The 21,583-nt window shown below is 43.0% G+C and overlaps 2 protein-coding genes across 2 annotated transcripts; one reads left to right on the top strand and one right to left on the bottom strand.

Annotated features, from left to right (window-relative positions):
* Window positions 1–579: 579 nt before the first annotated feature.
* LOC135385540 (dolichyl-diphosphooligosaccharide--protein glycosyltransferase subunit STT3B-like) lies at window positions 580–12,923 on the top strand. Its single transcript, XM_064614901.1, has 16 exons — window positions 580–793; window positions 2,866–2,974; window positions 3,041–3,150; window positions 3,249–3,337; window positions 3,458–3,612; window positions 3,695–3,794; window positions 3,926–4,024; window positions 4,097–4,243; window positions 4,702–4,905; window positions 4,992–5,215; window positions 6,292–6,479; window positions 6,563–6,734; window positions 6,820–6,993; window positions 7,073–7,186; window positions 8,143–8,349; window positions 12,643–12,923. The coding sequence occupies exons 1-16, from the start codon at window positions 630–632 to the stop codon at window positions 12,718–12,720; spliced, it is 2,334 nt and encodes a 777-aa protein (XP_064470971.1). The 5' UTR covers window positions 580–629; the 3' UTR covers window positions 12,721–12,923.
* A 194-nt stretch (window positions 12,924–13,117) lies between these two features.
* On the bottom strand, window positions 13,118–21,147 carry LOC135385541 (GDP-fucose protein O-fucosyltransferase 2-like). Its single transcript, XM_064614902.1, has 7 exons — window positions 20,773–21,147; window positions 20,180–20,445; window positions 19,872–20,124; window positions 17,045–17,111; window positions 15,030–15,336; window positions 13,489–13,606; window positions 13,118–13,428 (listed from the first exon to the last, which is right to left on the bottom strand). Exons 1-7 carry the CDS (start codon window positions 20,937–20,939, stop codon window positions 13,272–13,274), a joined length of 1,335 nt encoding a protein of 444 aa, XP_064470972.1. The 5' UTR covers window positions 20,940–21,147; the 3' UTR covers window positions 13,118–13,271.
* Between the last annotated feature and the right edge of the window lie 436 nt (window positions 21,148–21,583).

Below are 21,583 nucleotides of genomic sequence, written 5' to 3'. Positions count from 1 at the left end.
GAACATGCAACACTGATATGCTGTCCCGCGGCACATATATTTACTTTCAACTTTGAGTTCGACATGCGTACTTGGAAAAGAATCGAGAACTTTGAAAAAGAAACTTTGTAATTTAGATACTACTATCTACTATCAATAGCACTATCTACTGCTATCTGCAATGGTATCAAGTATTTCTCTACAATGTGTAGTTTACTGATTTATTTTATAAATTAATTATAGAGCACGCACTGAGTTTGCATCGTGCAATCGATTCTCCGCAAGTTTCGGTTTGTTTTTATTTTCTGTCTGTCTTTCTTTTTTCTTTTTGTCTTTGATGCTTTCGAAGACTTGTGACCGCATAGAGAAAAATATGTAGTACACGGGAAAGCGCGGACAGGATTAGGTTTCAGTGCTCCACAGAATCTCTTCTCAAAAGAAGCTAAAGAAACTATTCGAGAAGGAAAGAAATAATGCAATGTAGTCTCCCCTTGAAGATTTGAGAAAATTGCTCATATTGCTTTTTCGACAGATTTGTCTTGTGTAATTATGCCTGTAGCTAAATAACGCGGCGCTACGGTCGTAATAGCTTCCTGTGGCAGGCTCTGGTTGGCTGATATCCCCCTAACAACGTGTCGGTGTTTACCGACATGGCGGGGACCGGCAAGAAATCCGAAGGTTTATTTCGACAGAGTATTGGCTGGCAGTCTTTATTAAGATTTACTATCCTTTCACTTGCGTGGCTTGTTGGGTTTAGTTCGCGGTTATTTGCAGTTATTCGGTTTGAAAGTATCATTCATGAATTCGATCCTTGGTAAGTGAATCACACCGGACTGCGCTCCTGCTACGTGTTCTATGCAGTGCTTTTCTCATCGAAACGTTCCGTGCACTCGTGATGTATCATATGTAAATGCTATCTTATGCCTCAGGACAGCACAGTAGTCCCTCTCCAACCTTGTGCAATTCTTCGTGGAATATGAGAAGTGCTAGTGTGTCGTGTGTTGCGTTCACTTACATTCATAAATACACATCGCGTGACGTATGCAGTAGGTCCTTTCAGGAGCTGCAAGTACATAATGCAAACCTACATAGTCCGGAATCGTTGTGATATCAGAGGCCCTGCTCGTATCGAGGTGGTGTAGAGGCGGAAATGTTGCACAAGGGTGTCGTTGGAGAGAAAGAAAAAAAAAGTCGATCAGCACATTATTTTTAGCATCCGAAAATGAAAGTGCATGTTTCTGTTTGGTATGTGTTGTGTGTTCGTTAGAAGGGTACTGCGTGTGACAATTTTATCTGCAGTAATACGCGAAAATATTTCCCCCAATATTTTTATGTTATGTTTGGGTAATCCTTATAATCTTAATTGTTTGCAGTGGCTTTACACCTGTTCACACATTCTTGCCACGTCTCAAAGCCGAGCATTGTTGTGTTATACAAAATTGAGGAACATGTGGGTGGCTACACCCATGGATATATCAGACTGCAAATTTTGGAGTGATTAGTATTTGCTGCATCTAATGGGCAAATCGAAAGGCCAGATGAACACTATGGCTAACTCGCATGGGTGTTTCGGTGATCATGCCTTCAAGCAGGACTGCTGTTATGGTCACGACCTACTACTAGATTATACCATACCACCGCGACCATATCATTTGCACCCCTTCCCAGTGCTGCATTTGGAAGCTAGCAGCGGTGCTACTCATCGGCCCAGTTATTGCTTCCTCAATTGCTACAATACTTTGTACTTCAGCTTACCTTAGTATTTTTGTACAAGAGGCAGATGTCCCACGGGAGATGCTCCTTTCTAAAGTTGATTATCATCATCATTCCACGCGTTTTCATAGGAGCTGTTGCTATCGTCTGCTACAGTAGTTGGATGTCCACTTCTGCATGTTCAATACTCAAAGTTCTATTGTCCAATGATGTATATCTCGTGGGCTGATGTGCAGCGGATTGCACGGACAGGCTCCTCATAAGGGTTGCCGATTATGACATGGTCGGCATAATCTAGTAGGTCGTGGTTATGGGTCACGTAATGTGTGTGGTATAATTTGATAGTCTGTACCGTGGTTGTACAATTCAGTCAATCATTATCAACTGGCAATGATCCTAGGGACTGGAGGAGAGGAAAGGTAGCTCGAAGACAAAAGGACGTCACCAAACTGTGCACACTTAACTTCAAGAAGGCTTCAGACAAAGTTTAGCCTTTAAAATTCGACCAATTCTTTGAACATTTTATTGATTCCACAAGCTTTTCCATTCTCTTCCGCCACCTGTTCAGTGCGTCTGCTCTGCATATTACACCAGCCACCATTCTGATAATCCCCATGAATGTGATCCCAGGTCACACTAATTCTCATGAGCCATCGGGTTAAGGAATCATTCACCCTCGTCGGTGACATCAATTATTGATCCTTCGTTTAAAAGCTTCATCTTTTATCGTATTCACTCATTGTACACTCTGTTGTGCATGCACATTTTTTTTGCTTGTGTATGTAGATCATTATTGTTGTATATCTCCTTTCTTTTTTCTTACGCAGAATTTACGTCTTTTTACGGTCATTTATGTGGGTGATGCTTACGAAATTTCATGAATGCGTTAGCGTTATGGTTTGGTGTAGGGCTAAATTAATTGTACTGATGTAATTGATCTACTTTAATTATGAATTGGTTGATAAAAATAGAATATGTTAAATTAAAAGATTACCAAACTAGTTTCTAATACTAGAGCCTTGTGGACCTCTCCAACTGCGAGAGCTCCCCCTCAATTTTTGATTTTGTTTTCTGCATGTTATTCTGCATTAATCGTGTATTAACACTACTCTCATGTACAAGTGGTATTTTTCCTACATTGTATATTGTTTTTATTTGCCATCCTCTTTTCAGGTTCAACTATCGCTCAACACATTACATGGTCAAACATGGTTTTTATAACTTCCTCAATTGGTTCGATGAGAGGGCCTGGTATCCACTTGGAAGGATTGTCGGCGGCACGGTGCGTAAACTGACGCTGCATTGAAGGGAATGTTAATTAAAACCTCTCCTGTAACGTGTCTTACAGGTTTACCCCGGGCTGATGATCACATCTGGTTCTATTCATTACTTGCTAAGCCTTCTACATATAACAGTACACATTAGAGACATCTGTGTGTTTCTAGCTCCAGTTTTCAGGTAACTCCAGATACACTGTCATTTAACGAAATTGGTCCGTGGGAGATGTTGACTTCATGCGACGTGTAGTCTTTAACATTTGTTTTCGTCTGCTGCAGTGGTTTGACAGCTCTGGCAACATATTTTCTAACTAAGGAGCTATGGAATGATGCAGCTGGTTTGTTGGCTGCATGCTTCATTGCAATTGGTAGGTTTCGTGCTCTCATTAAACTGAAAAGTGTACAGGTTAAGCTCAGAGTTCCATGCACAAACTCTCTAATGGTTTCATAGTTAAAGCTGAAATTCTGCTTTCTACTGTTTCGTGCAGTGCCTGGCTACATTAGCAGGTCTGTGGCAGGAAGCTATGACAATGAAGGCATTGCCATCTTTGCTCTAATGTTCACTTACTATCTGTGGGTGAAGTCAGTCAAAACCGGTGCCATTTCGTGGGCTGTCCTAACAGCACTTTCTTACTTTTACATGGTAATTATTCTCTTCGATATCATTACCTGCCATTTTCTACGCTCTTTCTATGTTTTCAATGTACTGATCTCATTGGTTCCAGGTGTCTGCCTGGGGGGGTTATGTATTCATCATAAACCTTATTCCACTTCATGTTTTTGTTCTGCTACTGATGAACAGGTTCTCAAATAGGATTTACGTTGGTAGGTACTGCTATAACATGCACATAATTACATGGCACATAATTTTTCGATGCAGAGTTGGTTGTTCCTACTGGGCAGTGTAATGCTGAGAAAAATATCTGCTTCTACAACACATTCCTAATTTCTTCCAGCCTACAACACTTTCTTTATTTTGGGACTGCTGCTGTCCATGCAGATCCCATTTGTCGGCTTCCAGCCCGTGCGCACTAGCGAACACATGGCTTCGGCAGGTGCTCATCTTCAATAATATCCCAAATATGGTTGTTTCCATGCTTACATTAACAGCGAGAAATGTTTTCCAGGTGTGTTCGTTCTGCTTAATGCGTATGCCCTGCTAAGGTATCTGCAGACCTTCTTTTCGAAGTCTGAAATGAAGACACTGTTCTTTGGTGCTGTGGCAGCTGTAGCTGGCGTCGTGTTCCTCACAGTCGTCGTACTCACTTATGCTGGTAAGAATATTGGGAAGCATTTTAGGCCTGTCGACCATATCGTGTTGGGAAATCTTTTGTGAGTGCTGACATAAACATTATTCTGCTACTGTGTCTACATCGCCAAAAGTTTTAAATCCGTGGACTGGTCACCAACCAGTAGATACTGAAACACGTTGTCTACGTGCAGTTCTAAGTTTTTGCGAAAAGGCAATGTTGAATAGCTGCAGAAGCAGCTGAATAAACTGATATTTCTCATTGCAAACCTTAACCATTCTTCATTGTCATTGCATTGTGAGGTTGCCAGACAATGTAATTTAGACCCTCTTAGATTGTCTGACAATATGTAGACATGTTCAGGTATGGAAATTTCTTAATATAAATGAAGGAGCATTTGCACGTTTACTTAATACCGAATATACGTACACAAACTTGCTTACACGACAGGTCTTTGGAAACTCAATTGTTTGTGCCCGCAGGCTACATTGCCCCCTGGAGTGGCAGATTTTATTCGCTGTGGGACACTGGATATGCAAAGATCCACATTCCAATCATTGCGTCTGTGTCTGAACACCAGCCTACGACCTGGTTCTCCTTCTTTTTTGATCTGCACGTCTTGGTAGCCACGTTTCCGGTGGGGCTCTGGTATTGCATCAAGAATGTCAACGATGAACGTGTTTTCAGTGAGTCTCGGCATCTGACCACTTCCCAAGTACCTAAATCCTCAGTGGTAGCAAATTTTAACATATGCACGACCACACTTTTCCAGTTGTGCTGTATGCTGTAACGTCAGTTTATTTTGCGGGAGTCATGGTGAGGTTGATGCTGACACTAACACCTGTGGTCTGCGTGCTGAGCGCCATAGCCTTCTCTAACACCATGCAACTCTATCTGCGTGAAGAGGAGATGCCAAAGCAGCAGGCCTCCAGCGACGAGGATAGTGAGGACAGTGATAACGGAGAACGCAGAGAGAAAAAGCAGCTTTATGACAAGGTAAAAACTAATGCAGGTGGGGGAAGTGTCCTTTAAGCACAGTGAAAGTGCAACCCATTTATTTACCTGTCACGTCTTTTTGTGCACTGCTAGCCGTGAGAAACATCTTACGGTGCAGCCACAAGGTATTCCGTAGTAGACGACAGGAAAAGGCGCAGGTGTTGTCTGCCCAGTGTGCAGTACGCCACTCCTGACATTCCGGCACCGTGTGAACGCTCAACATAACACGCAGCGGAACTTATGTAAAACTTCTGTGAAACGTCAATAGGCATAAAGTGCGGCTGTAAGCGTGGCAAAATGGAATAGTAACTATTGTTTGCCCTGTAAACTTCTGTGAAACGTCAATAGGCATAAAGTGTGGCTGTCAACGTGGCAAAATGGAATAGTAACTAATGTTTGCCCTGTAAACTTCTGTGAAACATCAATAGGCATAAAGTGCGACTGTCAACGTGGCAAAATGGAATAGTAACTAATGTTTGCCCTGTAAACTTCTGTGAAACGTCAATAGACATAAAGTGTGGCTGTCAACGTGGCAAAATGGAATAGTAACTAATGTTTGCCGACTATCCTTGCGTTTGCTGACCAAGAGGGAGGGAGGCTCCGCCTCCTGGATGCCGGCCAATTGGAGGACGCGGAGGGCAGGCACTTCAATAGCCTCTGCCTAAGCCTGAGAGATGGCGCAGCGAGAGACGGCTGAACGAGGCTTAGGCAGGAGTGTAGCTACCGTTATTTCGCCTGCCGCAAGGCTTCTGCCATGGCGCACCAATCTAACCAACGGCTTTGCCGTCCGTGCGGCGCGTACGCTGGGTAATGGACGGCGAAGCCGTGGGTTAGATTGGTGCGCCATGGCAGAAAGCCTTGCGACACGCGAAACATCGCCATCTCTTAGGCGAGAGCAGAGGCTTGGGAAGTGCCTGCCCTCCGCGTCCTCCTATTGGCCCGCATCGAGGAGGCGGAGCCTCTCTCGCGCTTGGTCAGCAAACGCAAGGATAGTCCTAATGTTTGCCATAGATTTTCAAGCATTTACCAGATCAATGTACTGTCTCTGTAATCCTGTCTAATTTCTCGTGTTTCAGGCTGGAAAGATCCGAAAAATCAAGTCTGATCAAACGAAGGAAGCTGCAGGCCTGGGTACCAATGTGCGCAGTGTTGTAATAGTCGTGCTCATGATGATCCTCATGATGTTTTCTGTGCACTGCACATGGGTCACGAGCAACGCATATTCTAGTCCTAGCATTGTGCTGGCATCTTACAGCAATGACGGGTTTGTGCGCCTTCATACCAATAGCCTGTAGAGCCACTCTGAAACGCAACCCTGGGTCTTTGAACTGTTTACCTTGTCTCCAGATCGAGAGTAATCCTGGATGACTTCCGAGAAGCTTACTACTGGCTCTCACAGAACACTGCAGATGACGCTAGGGTTATGTCATGGTGGGATTATGGCTACCAAATAGCTGGAATGGCAAATCGAACAACACTGGTGGACAATAACACATGGAATAACAGTCACATAGCATTGGTAGGTGCCTCTTCCTGCTAAATGTCACATGTTCACAAGTCTGCCAAAGTACGTATCTTCCACTTGTATCTTCCATATAATTCAGGTTGGAAAAGCGATGTCATCGAATGAAAGTGCTGCCTATGAAATTATGAAAGCCTTGGATGTGGACTATGTTCTAGTCATCTTCGGTGGCGTCATCGGCTATTCCGGTGATGACATCAATAAATTCCTGTGGATGGTGCGGATTGCTGAGGGGGAGCACCCAAAGGACATCAGAGTATGTTCTAGCTTTATGTTACTTCATTGTTACACTCCTGTACCACTGCACTAGGATGAGATACTTGCTCCTTCAATAGGAAAGCGACTACTTCAATGACAAGGGGGAGTTCCGAGTAGATGAGTATGGCTCCAACATACTGCTGAACTGCCTGATGTACAAGATGAGCTACTATCGCTTTGGCGAGCTCCAGGTCAGTAAGCGAGCTTGAAATTGAGAACAGCTGCTTATGTATCATCGCTGTCAGCACAGCTGCTTCACCCAAGCGACGTATTCCTCTTGCATTGTCTCAACATTTTCTTTGCCTTCCACACCTCCAAATAAATGTGGAATCTAAGTGTCATACCCTGCCCATATTCCTTGTCACATGTTGTGTATGTAGGGCCCTGTGTTTTGGGGTAAAACCCGAAAAAACCCAAAAACGAATTTTGCAAAGTGGCAATTGAGCCACTAATACGGGCATTGGAGAGAATTAAGCATTGGACATTCAGCACAGTTTTTCCATGCCTTATGTCAATCTAAAATGCGAAAAGCACTTATTTTATTTTCCACCCAAAAATGTACTGGGTTTACAGCTCCTGAAATAAAACCAGATTTTTACCCCACCTCCACCACCATGATTTTGAAAAAACATAAAACCCTTAAAACACAGGGTCCTATGCGTGTCTACAAGTTCGGTAGCATTGTTTGTTTGTGTCCCACCGACTGTGTCAGTTATCCTGCTGCATTTACAGTTACAAAAAATCACATGCACCTGCAATTTTACCACGCATCAGAGGTACACCGTGATTTTGAGTGGAACAAAATTTTCCAGAATTCGTAGTTTTCCTGAAAACACTTAGACGCTTGTGTTTCTGGGTTTTATGTTTTCTAAAAGGCTACCTTTATTTTGGGAGCTGTAAAATAAGGAAATATCAGGTGGAAAACAAAAAGAAAGTGTTGCTCTCATTTTTTATGAGCACGATACATCAAGCGGCTATGCTGAATGTGCGGTGCTTAGCGTTCTCCTGTGCCCATATTGGTTACAAGGCTCTAATAACACTCAGAAGCTTCTATGTCTCACTTTGCTGGTGATGTTTTATGATGGTGTTTCAAAAGTGTGGGGCTCCCTTTATGCACACTGTATAGACTCCATATCTCTCCATAAAGCTGGACTACCGTTCGCCACCTGGGTTTGACCGCACTCGGAACATGGAAATTGGCAACAAGCACTTCACCCTTGAACACTTGGAAGAAGCCTACACGACAGAGCACTGGCTTGTACGCATCTTTAGGGTCAAGAAGGACGCTAACAGGCCTCGCATTCCCTACGTTCAGCGGCAGATCAAGTCCAAGAGTGTCTTTGTATCAAAAAAGGTAAACGGGGGACCCCAGCAGCCAGCTAGGGGAACACAAGCGGCATAGGTGAGAATTCAGGTGTGCCAGCATGCTCAGATTATGAGGCCTCACTAAGTCGGAGAATACCACGAATGCAACGCTGCATGATATTGGCTGTAACATGTACAGGTGATGCGAGTGCAGTCGTTTTGTGTGAGCACCACTTGTATCTCACAATCTCATGTTGGCAACAAGGCCGCATGCTATGTATGCTGTCAGCCTCTTCAACGAGCCCATCCATCAAGTACTACAGAATTTCACTGCTTCTGTATTCACACAAATAACTTGTGACCCAATAACTCATCCAAGGAAAAACACACTTTTGAAATATGATGCTGTCAAACACTGTTAAGTAGTCATCAAAAACATTAACAGATGTGCCTGGCAGATTGCATTTAGCAATTGTTGCAAGGGTACCAGAAGGGTGCGTGAAACGTGTGATACGAAATTCTGTCAAGGATAGAATAGATTGGGTAGTGATGTTATAATTAGAGAGTGACTTTTTTGGGTTAAATGCCTTTCTCAGATTCGGGGGGTAAAAATCTGGCACTATTTTTAAATCTGTAATTCAGGGAGAAATCGGGCGATAATTGTGCATTTGGGTGTTTTTGTTTCTTCTTTCCTAATCTCTCTTTTTTGTTTTTTTGTTGGTCACGATCGTGACCTTCCCGCGGTAATCCCCGAAGGCATAGACAAGTGACCCATTCTTGCATACGTTACACGTGGTCGTCTTCAGTGGAGACGTGACTTGAGGATTTCATAGTGACTGGAATTCGGGGAGAAATCGGGTTTAACCCAAATTGGTCGGAGGTCAGTTCGGGGGGGAATAATCGGGCGGAATCGGGTTTAACCCGAAAAAGTCACTCCCTAGTTATAATCTGTGCACACACGTGCACCACCGCACTGCGGATTATAATTTTGCTTTAATTTGCTACACTGAAATACCAGACAACTTCTTCATGGAGTACAGCCGTACCTGTATTGTGTGAAGTGCACTTTCATGTTGTATGTAGTCAGCACTTTCACCACACCTAGCGCAGGCAAAGAGCAGCCCCCTTCTCCCCAAGGCTTATCCTTTGAACGTTATTTATTTGGATTCCACTGCTTCTGTGGCAAAGGTTCTATTTTCTTGCCCACCCTCCTCCGAATATGCGTTTAACATGAGCCCTCGTCTATGTGTTGTGTGTTGCCCAAGACCAGGCTCTACTCATCATGGACAACATCAGCTCTATTGTTTCCAAGTGTTTGATGTTTTAGTGGGTATTTAATTTGATATATATGTCATTTCTTGTTAAATTTATTACAACAATGCAGTGTTAATGTTACTTAGATCACATGCTGCAACAGTTGCTAAATCAGAAATTTAGCTATGAATGGCCACATAAGCATAAGACATAAAATGCCACGCTGTCTTGCTGTCGATGCATGTTGGTTGAGGAAGGTTCACCTGACACTCATTCTACACATGGAAAAGGGTGAACCATTAAGTATGTACTCAACAATTTACAATACAGACCCATTATATCTGCTTAATGAAAGGGGAAGAAACATTAAAAATGCCAAATATCAAATTTTAAACGCAATACAAATACAAAAATATTGGGAGACAATGAAGAGGTAAAAAAAGGCATCCAATAGGTGCCTACGAGCAAATGAAGTAATAACCCTGTCAGACAGGCATATTTAAGGCCATAAACAAAATGGTTGTGCAAGATGGCAGCTAAAAGTTCCTTTAGGGAAAATGAAGATACAAAACCGAACAGAGTTTGCAAAGCCATCTGCTGCATTTGGAACAAAACTCTTGAGAGCAGAAAAGAAGTTATGCGTAAATATTTTAGAGCAGCTGTTCTCTCAAACCTTGTGAGGTCAAGGAACCCCTACACATTTTTTTTGCATAAAGAGAAATCCCCCCCCCCCCCCAAACCCAACCCAACCCAACCCAACCTAACCTAACCTAACCTAACCTGGGATATGCCTACAGCGGACAACATGCTAAAAATTCTTCATGAAAGAATGAACCAAATGCACAGTTCTGCATACATTTATGCAATTACTGTATTCCCGAAGGCCTCACTCGAAACAATACATGTGAAGCCGTATCATGTGATCACCATGTAACATCAGGTGACCGGTCGTGGAGCCCCTTTGAGACATTATGGAATCCAGTTTGAGAACCCTTGTTTTAGACTGCTGACAGAAGGTTTCCGTTTCATGCTTTTATGAAATAACATTCTACTGTGGATTTATACATTCATATTACTTCCGTGTCTGCCCCTACTTTCGTACATATATGCTCTGTCTCGCAGGCTAGTTGAGATAGGCACTTCCGCTGAGAAGGCAGTTACATCTGCTCAGGGCACTGCTATTGTCTAAGGTCCTTGTGTGTCGCACGCTTTGGAAAAGTGATGTATGGATGCCCAGGTCATGTGACCAGTTATTACATATTACATCTAGTGACTGCTGCCACTCTTAAACCTGTTGAAGTCTCTCGATTTTGTAATGTGACAGCATACCCAACATCAGCAATTGTGATGCAAGAGATACGCACAACATTATGCCTCGCATGTTGCATCCCTCGAAGCATGAGATGTGGCAGCTTTGTACTACTGCTGCTACTACTACTACTACCTCTCAGCATGCTGTCGCACTGGATATTAGGGAACACTGAAAAATATTTCTCGCTGTCATGTAACTTACTTCCATATTGCTATTAAGGGAAGGTCCTTTGTGCATTGACTAGCATTTCACCTCGAGAGGTACAGCTGTAGCCATGATTTAATGGATGTGTATGGGTTGAGAGAATGGCATAAACGCAGGCAAGCTGGTGGACAAACGAAGGGGCAAACTTACATACAGGGCTGCGTGTTGTCCTGTATGCAAGTTTGCCCATTGCTCAGGTTTTATCATCATGGAGTGTATAGACTGGCGTGTGCACAGTCATCTGTCTAAAATTTCAGTTTCTTCTTACCACTACGATAGCACTGGATTCAAACAAGTGGTCACAGAAAATAACACCCACAGAAGTATGACTTCAGCAATACCTGCCATGAGGTTGAATGCAGTATTTTAGACTCTAAGGAGACTGAAGCCATGTATCTGTAGAGCCTGAAGTTTTAGGGTTTAACCCGATTCTTCCCCGAATTTGCACGCCGAATTGAAGGTTGGCTCTTTAGGGTGAAACCCGATATTTACCCGGCAAATTGCCCTGACTGAGAAGTCCGTAGGAATGTACACTTAGCTTGTTTGGCAGCAAATGCAGTTACATCGCAGTTTGTACCAATCCAGTAGAGTTAGTTTGAGTAACTGAGGCCGATTTCTCCCCGAATTTAGCATACTGGAAGTTTTTCCACCCGAATTCACATTAATTTAGAGCACATGTTTATTTACCCGATTGTTACCCTCTGGATTTAGAAAAAAATATTTCCCAAAAACTTCAGGCTCTATGTATCTGCGAGCAAATTTGAATGAAAGAGTTTGGATAAAAGGAGTGGGCAGACCAAAATTGAAAGCATGGCTTTAGTAGGCCAGTTCGCGACTGCTTGAAATATTTCTGAGTGTCCTAACAAACCTGTAGTGTTTGTATAAATATACCATGTATTTAGAGACTCGTAGAGAGCGTATTTCAATGTAACTGGAACACATGAACGTGCACAACAGCTTATTCGAACGGGATTGCCCGACCGCACATCGTCCGGCGTGTTGCTGGCACTTCAGGAACAAGTTGACTTATTAAGTGTTCAGTTTACTTATCATTTATATGACCATTGCTTATAAAAAGTGATATACTACTTGTGCCAGAGGAAGGGATCAAGGAGTGAATCACAGTAATTATGTGGAATGATGCCGCTTACTCTTGGTCGGCAAAGCAAGTAAGCCTCGCTGTTTTAAGGGGATCAAGACCTTTCCTGTTGACAAGAAGGCCAACACAAAGGGGTGGATGACATCACTCGAATTGGGTTGGCGATATTCCCGGTTCGTGATCGGGCTGGGCTCAACATCGCAAGTGATGTTGATTGAGTCGCGGCTGAAGAAACAAATGCAACCGCACATAACAGATTATTTTCAGAGCAGCTCCCCTTAGTCCAAACTCCGCGTTATTGGAACAAATCTTGGGTCCCCTTTGAGTTTGAATTTTCACTCCGTAATTAACGCACCTCCTTTATGGAGCTAAGTTTTCTGGTTAAAAAGTGCATTAACTGTACAACGAGGTAGAACAGACAATAATCTGAAGAGCACAAGTATTCATGACATCTGTTTTCCCACCTTTTGCAGACGTCACGCAAGAAGAAAGGGTTTATCAAGGATAGACCACAGGTTGTCAAAGGAAGAACAGCAGCGAAGAGTGCGTAGGATATTCAAATTGTAAATTTGTGTTGAACTACCACAGCTCGCAGAACAGGAGAGATTGCACCCAACTGCAGTGAATACCACGAAGGTACTTCAAGTCATGTCCATAACTTCATTTCACAAAACATGTCATAATGCTGGGCAAGAAACAGATTTGGTTGCACAGGAGGGGGAATGAGTGTTTCATAAACTTGTTTTGCTTTGGAGACTCGTTGATTTGTTCTTGCATGTTTGTGGGATTTATAGTGTACAATTTTTAAAGGAACACATTTATATAAAATATTCCTGGTGCTCTCTGCGGAATGTGGATGTGAAACGTTAGGAAGATGAGTGACATTCCATTTTAGAGAGCTCACAAAGTCCAGTCAACAGTGTATATCTTGCTCAGGAGGCAGTGTGAAAATGTGAATAAAGGTCAATTGCAGGCAACTTGTTTTATTTTGTAACAGCTTGCAGGATAGCTGTGATCCTTCAACATAGTTTGGCACTCAGTCTTTCATTACGTGCCCCAGCAATTAGCTCGATTTTGGAGCTTAATCGTTATGCTGAGATCCTTACTTGTAAGTTATCATCCACCTTGTTGGCTGAGAGCACATGTCATCCTTGTTTCCACACAGTCTATTAAAAGTTGTATCTGGATGAAAGCCTAAGATCTCTCTCTCCTCTTGTATACGAAAAGAGAATGTAGACTCGTAGCTGCCAACAAAATATCTGAAATGGCACCAAAGAATTCAGACAGCAGCAAATAATAGCAGAAATGCTTGCATGTACCTGGCATGGGCAGCTATCCACTGGTCTATGATTGCGAGGCTCCCATCCTTCAATCTCTGGCCTTCTGGAGCACGGTACTTTACAGCACAAGGGATGAGAGACTGTAGGTCCTCAAATTCTATGCACAGTTAATAAATTTTAGAATATGAGACATGTGTGCATGTAAAGCTGAGTGTGTCAAAATCTCATTGGGGCTACAAATAAAGCAAGCACATAGCAATTTTATACAAGTACTATCTACAGTTGTCATGCCGAGCATTGCCAAGATCAGCATTGCACACAAACACACATGGTGTTGACTTGTATTGCCAGCTGGAGGATGGTACAAGTCAACTTGCTTAACCACAGCGTGTTGCAAAATGTTACGTATTGCTGACACGAGTCATGCGACCATATCTGCCTCCGAAACCAGCACTTGGTGGTACAAGGAGTTTAGAACTACGTATATTCTCAACAGCAACAACAACAACTTTATTTTCGGCCTTGGAGAGTGGGGAGTTTCATCGCAACAGGCGATACTCTACCCCAGTGCTTGGTGGAATGGGGGGAATAAAATAAATATAAAAATTCTAAAAAGAAAAAAATTCTCAACAGTTTCTGGCACCTGCACTAGCATAAACAGCATAGTATGCAGGTTTGGTGACTCTCATTGGAGAGGAGGGAGAGGTCTGGGGAAAGTGCACCAAAGGGGAGGGTGTGCCGTTCCTCTTGGTCTGAGGATTCAGGCTGTCTCAAATATCAGGTATTCTAAAAGCCCGATTGGGGTAGGATAAACTGAACTAGTGGCTGAGTACACTGAAATGGGCTGAAAGAGGTAAGGGCTTGCAGTCCCTCTTGTTGTGGCATTCGGGTAGAACTACCCATGATAGATAGAGACCGAAGTTTTAGGGTTTAACCTGTTTCTTCCACGAATTTGCACCCCGAATTGAAGGTTGCACACTAGGTAGAGAGCACACTAGCTTATTTGGCAGCAAATGCAATTTCAACATCGTTTGTACCAAACCAGTACAGTTCGTTTGAGTAATAGAGCCCGGTTTCTCACCGAATTTAGCATGCTGGCAGTTTTTCCACCCAAATTCGCATGAATTTACGGCACATGTTGATTTCCTCGATTTTTACCTCCGGAATTGAGGGGGGGGGGAGGGAATATTTCCCGAAAACTTTAGGCTCTAATGACAGATAACGTTCACATGAGACACTCTCTGTAGCCTTCATTGGTATGCTCCCTGTTTTACCTCATGGGATTGTCATTGTTGTATAATTATTGCTACTCTTTTTACTCGAAAATATCTGCAGCCCTTGGGAAAGCACTTGCAGAAAATGGGACAGATCATAGTGCTTGGGAGTCAAGTCATGACATTGAGTCTGTTTAGTGGGAGTCCAGTTTGGAAGTTACGTTTAAGTTCCTTCTCTGTGCCTTTTTTTTTTTTTTTTCTTGTAGCACTCAAGCACTTCACAATGATTGCAGGTACATGCACGTGCCAACGAGAAAGTAGCTGGGTCATTTATCTTTCAGTTTTCATAGATTAGCAGACGGATACCTTGCTCAGTTCCGTCGGTAGCCACAAACAATTTCTCAAGCTTAGTGCGCTGCAAAAGCCCCAGCAGTTGCTTTGCTGCATGATGTATGTCTGGAACGTCTGATGGCCGGCTTCTGATGTAATCTTGCCGTCTAAGGTGGACTGCTAAGTACGGCCCCCCTCTCGCAGACCTTGCAGCATTCTTCATAGTGGACCAGTCAAAGTCCAAACTTGTATTGTCCTTCACATCATCTGAGTCTAAGACTTCTCTGCGAAATTTATCTGCCAAGTCCCGAAGTGTCTTGGAGAAACGCATGCTTTGCCTGACCTGTAGTAACAAAACAAACAAACTACATTATCATATTTTCTGATAACTGGTTGGAAACAGTGGCACAATATAATATAGTGATGCATGTAGCAGGGATGGGAATAACTACATCTTGTAAGTACTTGGGTATACAAATATATGTGCAACACACACAGAATAAATTGTTAAATACTATTGATACATACATAGATAGATAGATTGATTGATTAGGCCAGTGGTTCTCAACCTTTTCTGCTCTATGCACCCCTTTTGCCGGTCGTCGAAGCGTTATTTGACCCCCCACACACCCTTCAACTCCAAAGCAATACACGCATAAAAATTTGGGGTACTCTATTGCTTCTTCCGAGTTTCTTGGAAGTATCACAGAGGCACAGGTTAAAATAGCCTTGAGCCATCATGGTATACTGTCGAGGGAGATGTCATGTGAACAGGGGCGGATCTAGGATTTTTCCGAGGGGGGGAGTCCACCATGGACAAGTGCCAGGTGCATGCTGGGATTGGTCCATTGAACCTTATGTTTAAGTCTGGAATTGAGGGGGGGGTCCGGACCTCTGGAGCTTTGTTTTTTCAATAAGGGCATATTCTTTATAGAAAGGCTATTCGAGCAACGTGAATTTCGTTTTTTAAGGTTGAGTTCTATGGCCAGGCTGACACCCTCTCGAAGAAAGTATGCAACTACAAGATGACTAATTACCTCAAATTCATTAAATAACTCTTTAATTAGGGCATTTCATCCAAAAGCGAGATTGCAGAATGAGACGCTATCCTAGCTGAAAGCCATACCATGATTACAAAATCCCGAAACACTCACGTGCATTAAAGCATTCATCCCCAAATTTTGATTGAACGAGGAATTTCCAACAAGGATTGTCTCCCATTCTGCTATCTCGCCTTTGCCCGAAATTTCCTAATTAAAGAGTTAATTAATTATTTTTAGGTAATTAGTCATGTTGTAATTGCATACTTTCTTCAGGAGGATATCAGCCTGGCCATAGAACTGAACTGCAAAAAGTAAATTCACGTTACTCTAACAGCCTTTTAATAAAAAATCGGCCAAATAAAAAAACAAAAAACAAGAAAGCACCTCGTATAGTGCCCCAGCATGTACTATTAATAACTTAAGTGCATTATCCTGCATACTGGGACACACAGATAGCAATCTAAATACTATTTGATTTACAAGCAATAAGTATACTGTTTGAGAGTGGTGCTACCATGAAATGTTTCCCAACATACTCAAACTCAGACTCAATCGTTCAGATTTTGAATATTCATCAACAAATTGTTTTGTGAGCAGTACTGCTGTCACCTACAAATCGCAAAATAGTGTATTTCTTTCATGTCATCCTGTACATAGAGGGATTGGCAAAAACTAACGCTCTAGATCTGGACAGCTGGGTCTATACAGTGATATAATTTCCAGGACATACTGTGGTTTTTATTCTGTTATTTTTTTATTGTCCACACGTGCAAAAAAAATTATCTATTGTCTAGCTTATCTACTTTATCTGTTCTTGTACTGCTGTAACATGCTATTACTACCATCATAGTTGGCAAGGCAGGCCTTCAATTTGTCTCCGCTGTCACTGCATACAGTATGCTATGCACGCAGCACTGAAGACAGAACTATCCCAGCATAGCCATTTTAATAAAAAGCATGTTCTTAGCTGTCACGACCCTTAATGTGAGAAAGCATTCTCATTCTTACCCTCCAATAGACAGCATCTCCAAAAACATCGTGAAGAACAACCTCAGCACGATCTATCATAACAGACCTGTGAAAATGTACGACATGCTTTATGGAGCTTACAACAGAATGTTGCTTTGCACATTATCACATGTGGAGGCGTGAGGCTTAGGTGTCACACAATTCCTCTTTGCTTTTAGTCACAAGAAAGAGTCATGATTTCAAAACCAAATTCAAGGCTCCCATTTCAAAATGGTGCTGAGGGGTTTAGCAAGAGAACGTGGTAGGAAAAAAAAAAAAAACATGAAACATCACAATTATTCAAGAAACCTTAAAGTAGCACAGAAGTCATTTTTAACACCCTGTTTTCTTCCTATAAAACTGTTAAGGAGGCCAGTAAGATGCACCATGCAAAGTAATTCACACGGCAGAGTCATAATTATCGCAGAAATCGATTTTAAAGTACCCCGCAAAAAGCGACCGTGCGCAACGGCGGTGGAGAGCAGTACCAGCCTGTGATCTGCCTGGGACCTCGCGCTGACTCTACAAGGATCACGCTCGCTGATTGGTCCACAGAAATGTCTGCTACTCGGCTCTTCGGGGTTCTGAAAAAGCATTGCTATCGGCTCGGTCATGATTCGGCTGCTCCTTCTATCCCCAATTCCCCAGGAGAACCGGCAAAACTGGTTTACGGCAGCAAAGGGACAAGGCGCTGACCCCCACTTACTGGTGAACCAGAACAAGTTCTCCCTGTAATGTCATCGGTGATGTGGCATCATACCTCCTCCTCCTCGTTATACCAGGAGTGGCGAGTAAAGGGTGAACGCGCGGAGCTATGTTTATGCGAGTTTTTTTCTAGGAAACATTGCACACACACATTCATCAGACGTCTTAACCTGAAATTTTTTTGGATGGCCCTCTGTACTGCTTTAAAACTAAAATCTTCTAACAATTACTACTTAAGAAGTCTTAGTACGCGGCTATTATTTGAAAAATTTGAATTTGAGATTACCTTCCTTGGAGAAAGTTGAGTTATTTAAAGGGACAGTCGTATCCGAAAACCCATCTATGAAACTGATACCACTATGTTCGGCATTGGCTGACAATCTACTTGGCTAGTTTTTTCGTCCAAAAAAAGCTTCGATAATAAATAAAAAATTTTTAAAGGATTAGGGCTGCTTCCACAGCTGCAGAGGCTCCGGCGGTGTTGACGTCACTCCCTAAGCGTAGGAGTAAGAGGGTGGCACTCAAAGGAGGAAAGGCGCTGTCCAGACGCCCACACGGCTGCGGCATTCCTTTTCTCAAGGTTACGCCCTTGTTGGTTCTTAGGGAGTGACGTTTTCTCATTTTTACAGAGAAGGAATTCTGGCATGCTCTCAACATCCGGTGTCTGCTCTTGTCATGTATTCCGTCGAATAACAGTCAAACTACGCCACTTTTTCGAGCGGGACTTTTGATACCGCGATCAATGGTACACGAGAAATAAAATGACACTATAGTTTTGAAATCAACCAGAACGGATGCGACCATCCCTTTAAGGCACAGAAGATGATGTCACTCAAAAGAAAACATTTTAAAAATCCCAAAAAGCAAGACTTGGGCAACAATTTTTATTTTATGTAAGCTTTTTGCAGTTCAGCTAACCAAAAAGTTGGTTCGTTGATTACATAACTACATCCTTTTTGATATGTGGTGAATGTGCCTTGTTCGTCTTGATCACGCTGCCTTAAAGTGCCACTATGGACGAAATCTCGCTCCTTCAGAGCCCTACCGAATTTATGTCACTGTAATCTTCGTTTCTCACACTGTATTTTTCCAAAATATTGTTTCTCTATGTGATGTGGAAGTATCATAAAATTTATTTCTAGTCTTGAGAAGTATGACATCATGACATAAATGGTGATAAATAAGTATATGATGTGCCCACTCCGCAAACGTGTCTGCTGACCAGGGTGTCGAACCGCAAAAAATACGGGTGCGGTTTGGGTTTGCATCACTTGGATTTCGTTTCGGTTCCGCCGCGCCAAAGATGCAAGACGCGCAAACCGGTTCAAAGCCCCGAACCGGTTCAACGCAAAACAACTTTATTTTTACGATGATGAATGGGGAGTTTCATCACCAAGGGCATACTCTGTGGGTATGTGGGTGGGTCCTCTGTGCACTTTGCCCTTCGAAGTATTAAACGTGATAAGGGCTGTTAAAATTTTAACTGTGATAGCATTTCTGAGCGAACCTTACAGAGTTTAGGTGAGGCGGGGCATGTAACCACATAACGCGATAGTACGTATGAAGTTAGAACATTCATTGATTGGTTGATTGATGAACAGATGTGGTTCCATGTGAGACCACACGTTATTTCCTACAGAGTTCTACACATGTCCACTCTCACAAGCTGCTTAGGAAGTAGCCACGGGGACTTCATGTACGTCGCCGAAGTTCCACAGGCGTTACAGGGTCTCAACATACTTTTAGTCAACTTACCAAAAATATGAAGTACAAAACAGTGTTTAATGTCAGCATGACAAAATTACGTCAGAAACTGTAATTGAAATGCGATACCATTTATGAGTTAATTGCGGAGATGAAAACAGTGGTGAAGGAACATGCCCACAATGCACTAAGAAATGCTATTGCATTTCAACGACAATCTGCGCAGCGATTTCTGACGTAATTTTTTTTTTCTAGCTTTTTTTCATTTCCTTTCAGAATTACGAATGTAGTGCTCTGTTCTGTAGGCTTTCCTGTTATGTCTCATTATTCATCCACGTGGACTCCTATAGCTGATGGGAAAAGCTGGGATTTGGCAGTGAAGGCTAGTGACATAGCAATTATAAGTGGTGATTTTTACCTTGTATTCGTCAGGCCTAGGATAAGTGGCTTCAATGTTGAAGTATATCCTTGCACTGAGAGGCAGCTGAAATGTCTCGCAGACACATCCGAGTACCCCCAGAACCAACCACTAAATTCCTTTGGGCCCTCTTCTATGTACGGTGTGTCTTCCATACATTGCTGTTCTTCATATTTTTCATTCCAGTCAGATGAAATGAAAGTATCATTATGATGTTGTAAGTAATATACTCTGTCAATCCATGGCCCAGATTCTGTAACAGATGAATATTATGCATCAACACATGTCAGCAGGAAATAAGTACTAACCTTCTCGATATTCCACAAATTCCATGACAGGCACGTAGGATGCGAGACTGTCGACGTCGAAAAATTCTTGCCACTTAATTTTCCCTTGGAAACCAACGTCTCTGCTACGCCAATGATACAGGGGCCCCCAGGGTGGAAGCACTAATGTCCAAGTAGCTGTGTCTTGTGCATTGTTCAAGCCTGACACCAAACGTGCCATCCTCATGTAAACATCCCTTCGTAAGTTAAATCCTTCACCTGGGTTCACGTCATACAACAGAAACTTCCTGTAATGAACAGAGTATGAGAAAGTAGAGTTGCAACATGTTTCGCGAAGTAATATCAACTAGGCGTAGATGCAGGTTAGCTGGTGGATAAACTCCATGTTAGGCAAGCCTGAGCGATGGGTTAGCAAGTCAGGAGACTTCTCACTGCTAGGCCAATAGGCGAAAATGTAATTATCTGTAGACAAATATAGCGTCTTGTAACACGTGTGAGTGTAAGCCTTTTTTATTCCTTTGTTTGTTTGTGTTTTCTTTTCTTTTTTTCTTGCCTCCTATTTCACTTACGTCAGCTGTATGCAAAAAGGCATTCGGGATCATTCTGATACACACCTAGTCCTTGTAGTTCGTGCTGTCCTCGAAGAACTTGTGCTTGTGTAGCATACACTTTTTGGCCCATCGTTAGTATTTAGATCGTCACAAGTTGCACTGGCTCTCAACGATGCGTAAGAAATGATTAAAACTGCAGTGACCAGAAAGTACACCAAAAGCAACTTCATATTCCTGATAGCGTCTTCGATGCGGCTGCTGCCATCCTTACGAGTTTCTGTTCCTAGTTCGTGGCTGGCTGGGCTGGATTATTGGACAAACGCGAAATTCACGGGGTGTGAGGTTATTGTAAAATTTCTTATCTGCACACAAAAAACGGCGGTGCTGGGACAGCTGGGCTGAGCGAACCAGAGCAAACGGAGCAAGCTAGCTCTGACGTAAAAAAAAACAAAAAACGATAACCACATTCGGTTAGTTGATCGCGTGCTGTTGCCGGGCGATCTGTCTGCCTGCCTGGTGGCCGGAGGGGTGTTGGAAAAAATGGGGGGGGGGGGGGGGGATTGTCATTATTATAGTTAACATATCGTTACGGACATGTATCTCACGCTGTGATCGCAAGGGCACCCCTTGTAGGGGGTACACAGGTGAAAAAGTTCGGGGGGTGTCACTGAACATTTGGGGGGGGGGGGGGGGGGGGTCTGGATAAATCACTGTGCCTGTGAAAAACTCGTTGAGTATTTCCCTCGTTGAGTTTCGTGCAAGCTGTGCGGCTGTGATGTCTGGGGTTTTTTCCTGGGTTTTCCTCAGACGCTTTCAGACATACGTCGGCACAGTTCCCTTAGAAGTCGGCCTAGGACGCACATTCCCCCAGGGC

This window comes from Ornithodoros turicata, chromosome 2 (genome assembly GCF_037126465.1).
Source record: "Ornithodoros turicata isolate Travis chromosome 2, ASM3712646v1, whole genome shotgun sequence".
NCBI lineage: Eukaryota > Metazoa > Arthropoda > Arachnida > Ixodida > Argasidae > Ornithodoros > Ornithodoros turicata.
Note: the sequence above shows the minus strand (reverse complement) of the source record. Positions and strands in the feature narration are given on the sequence as shown.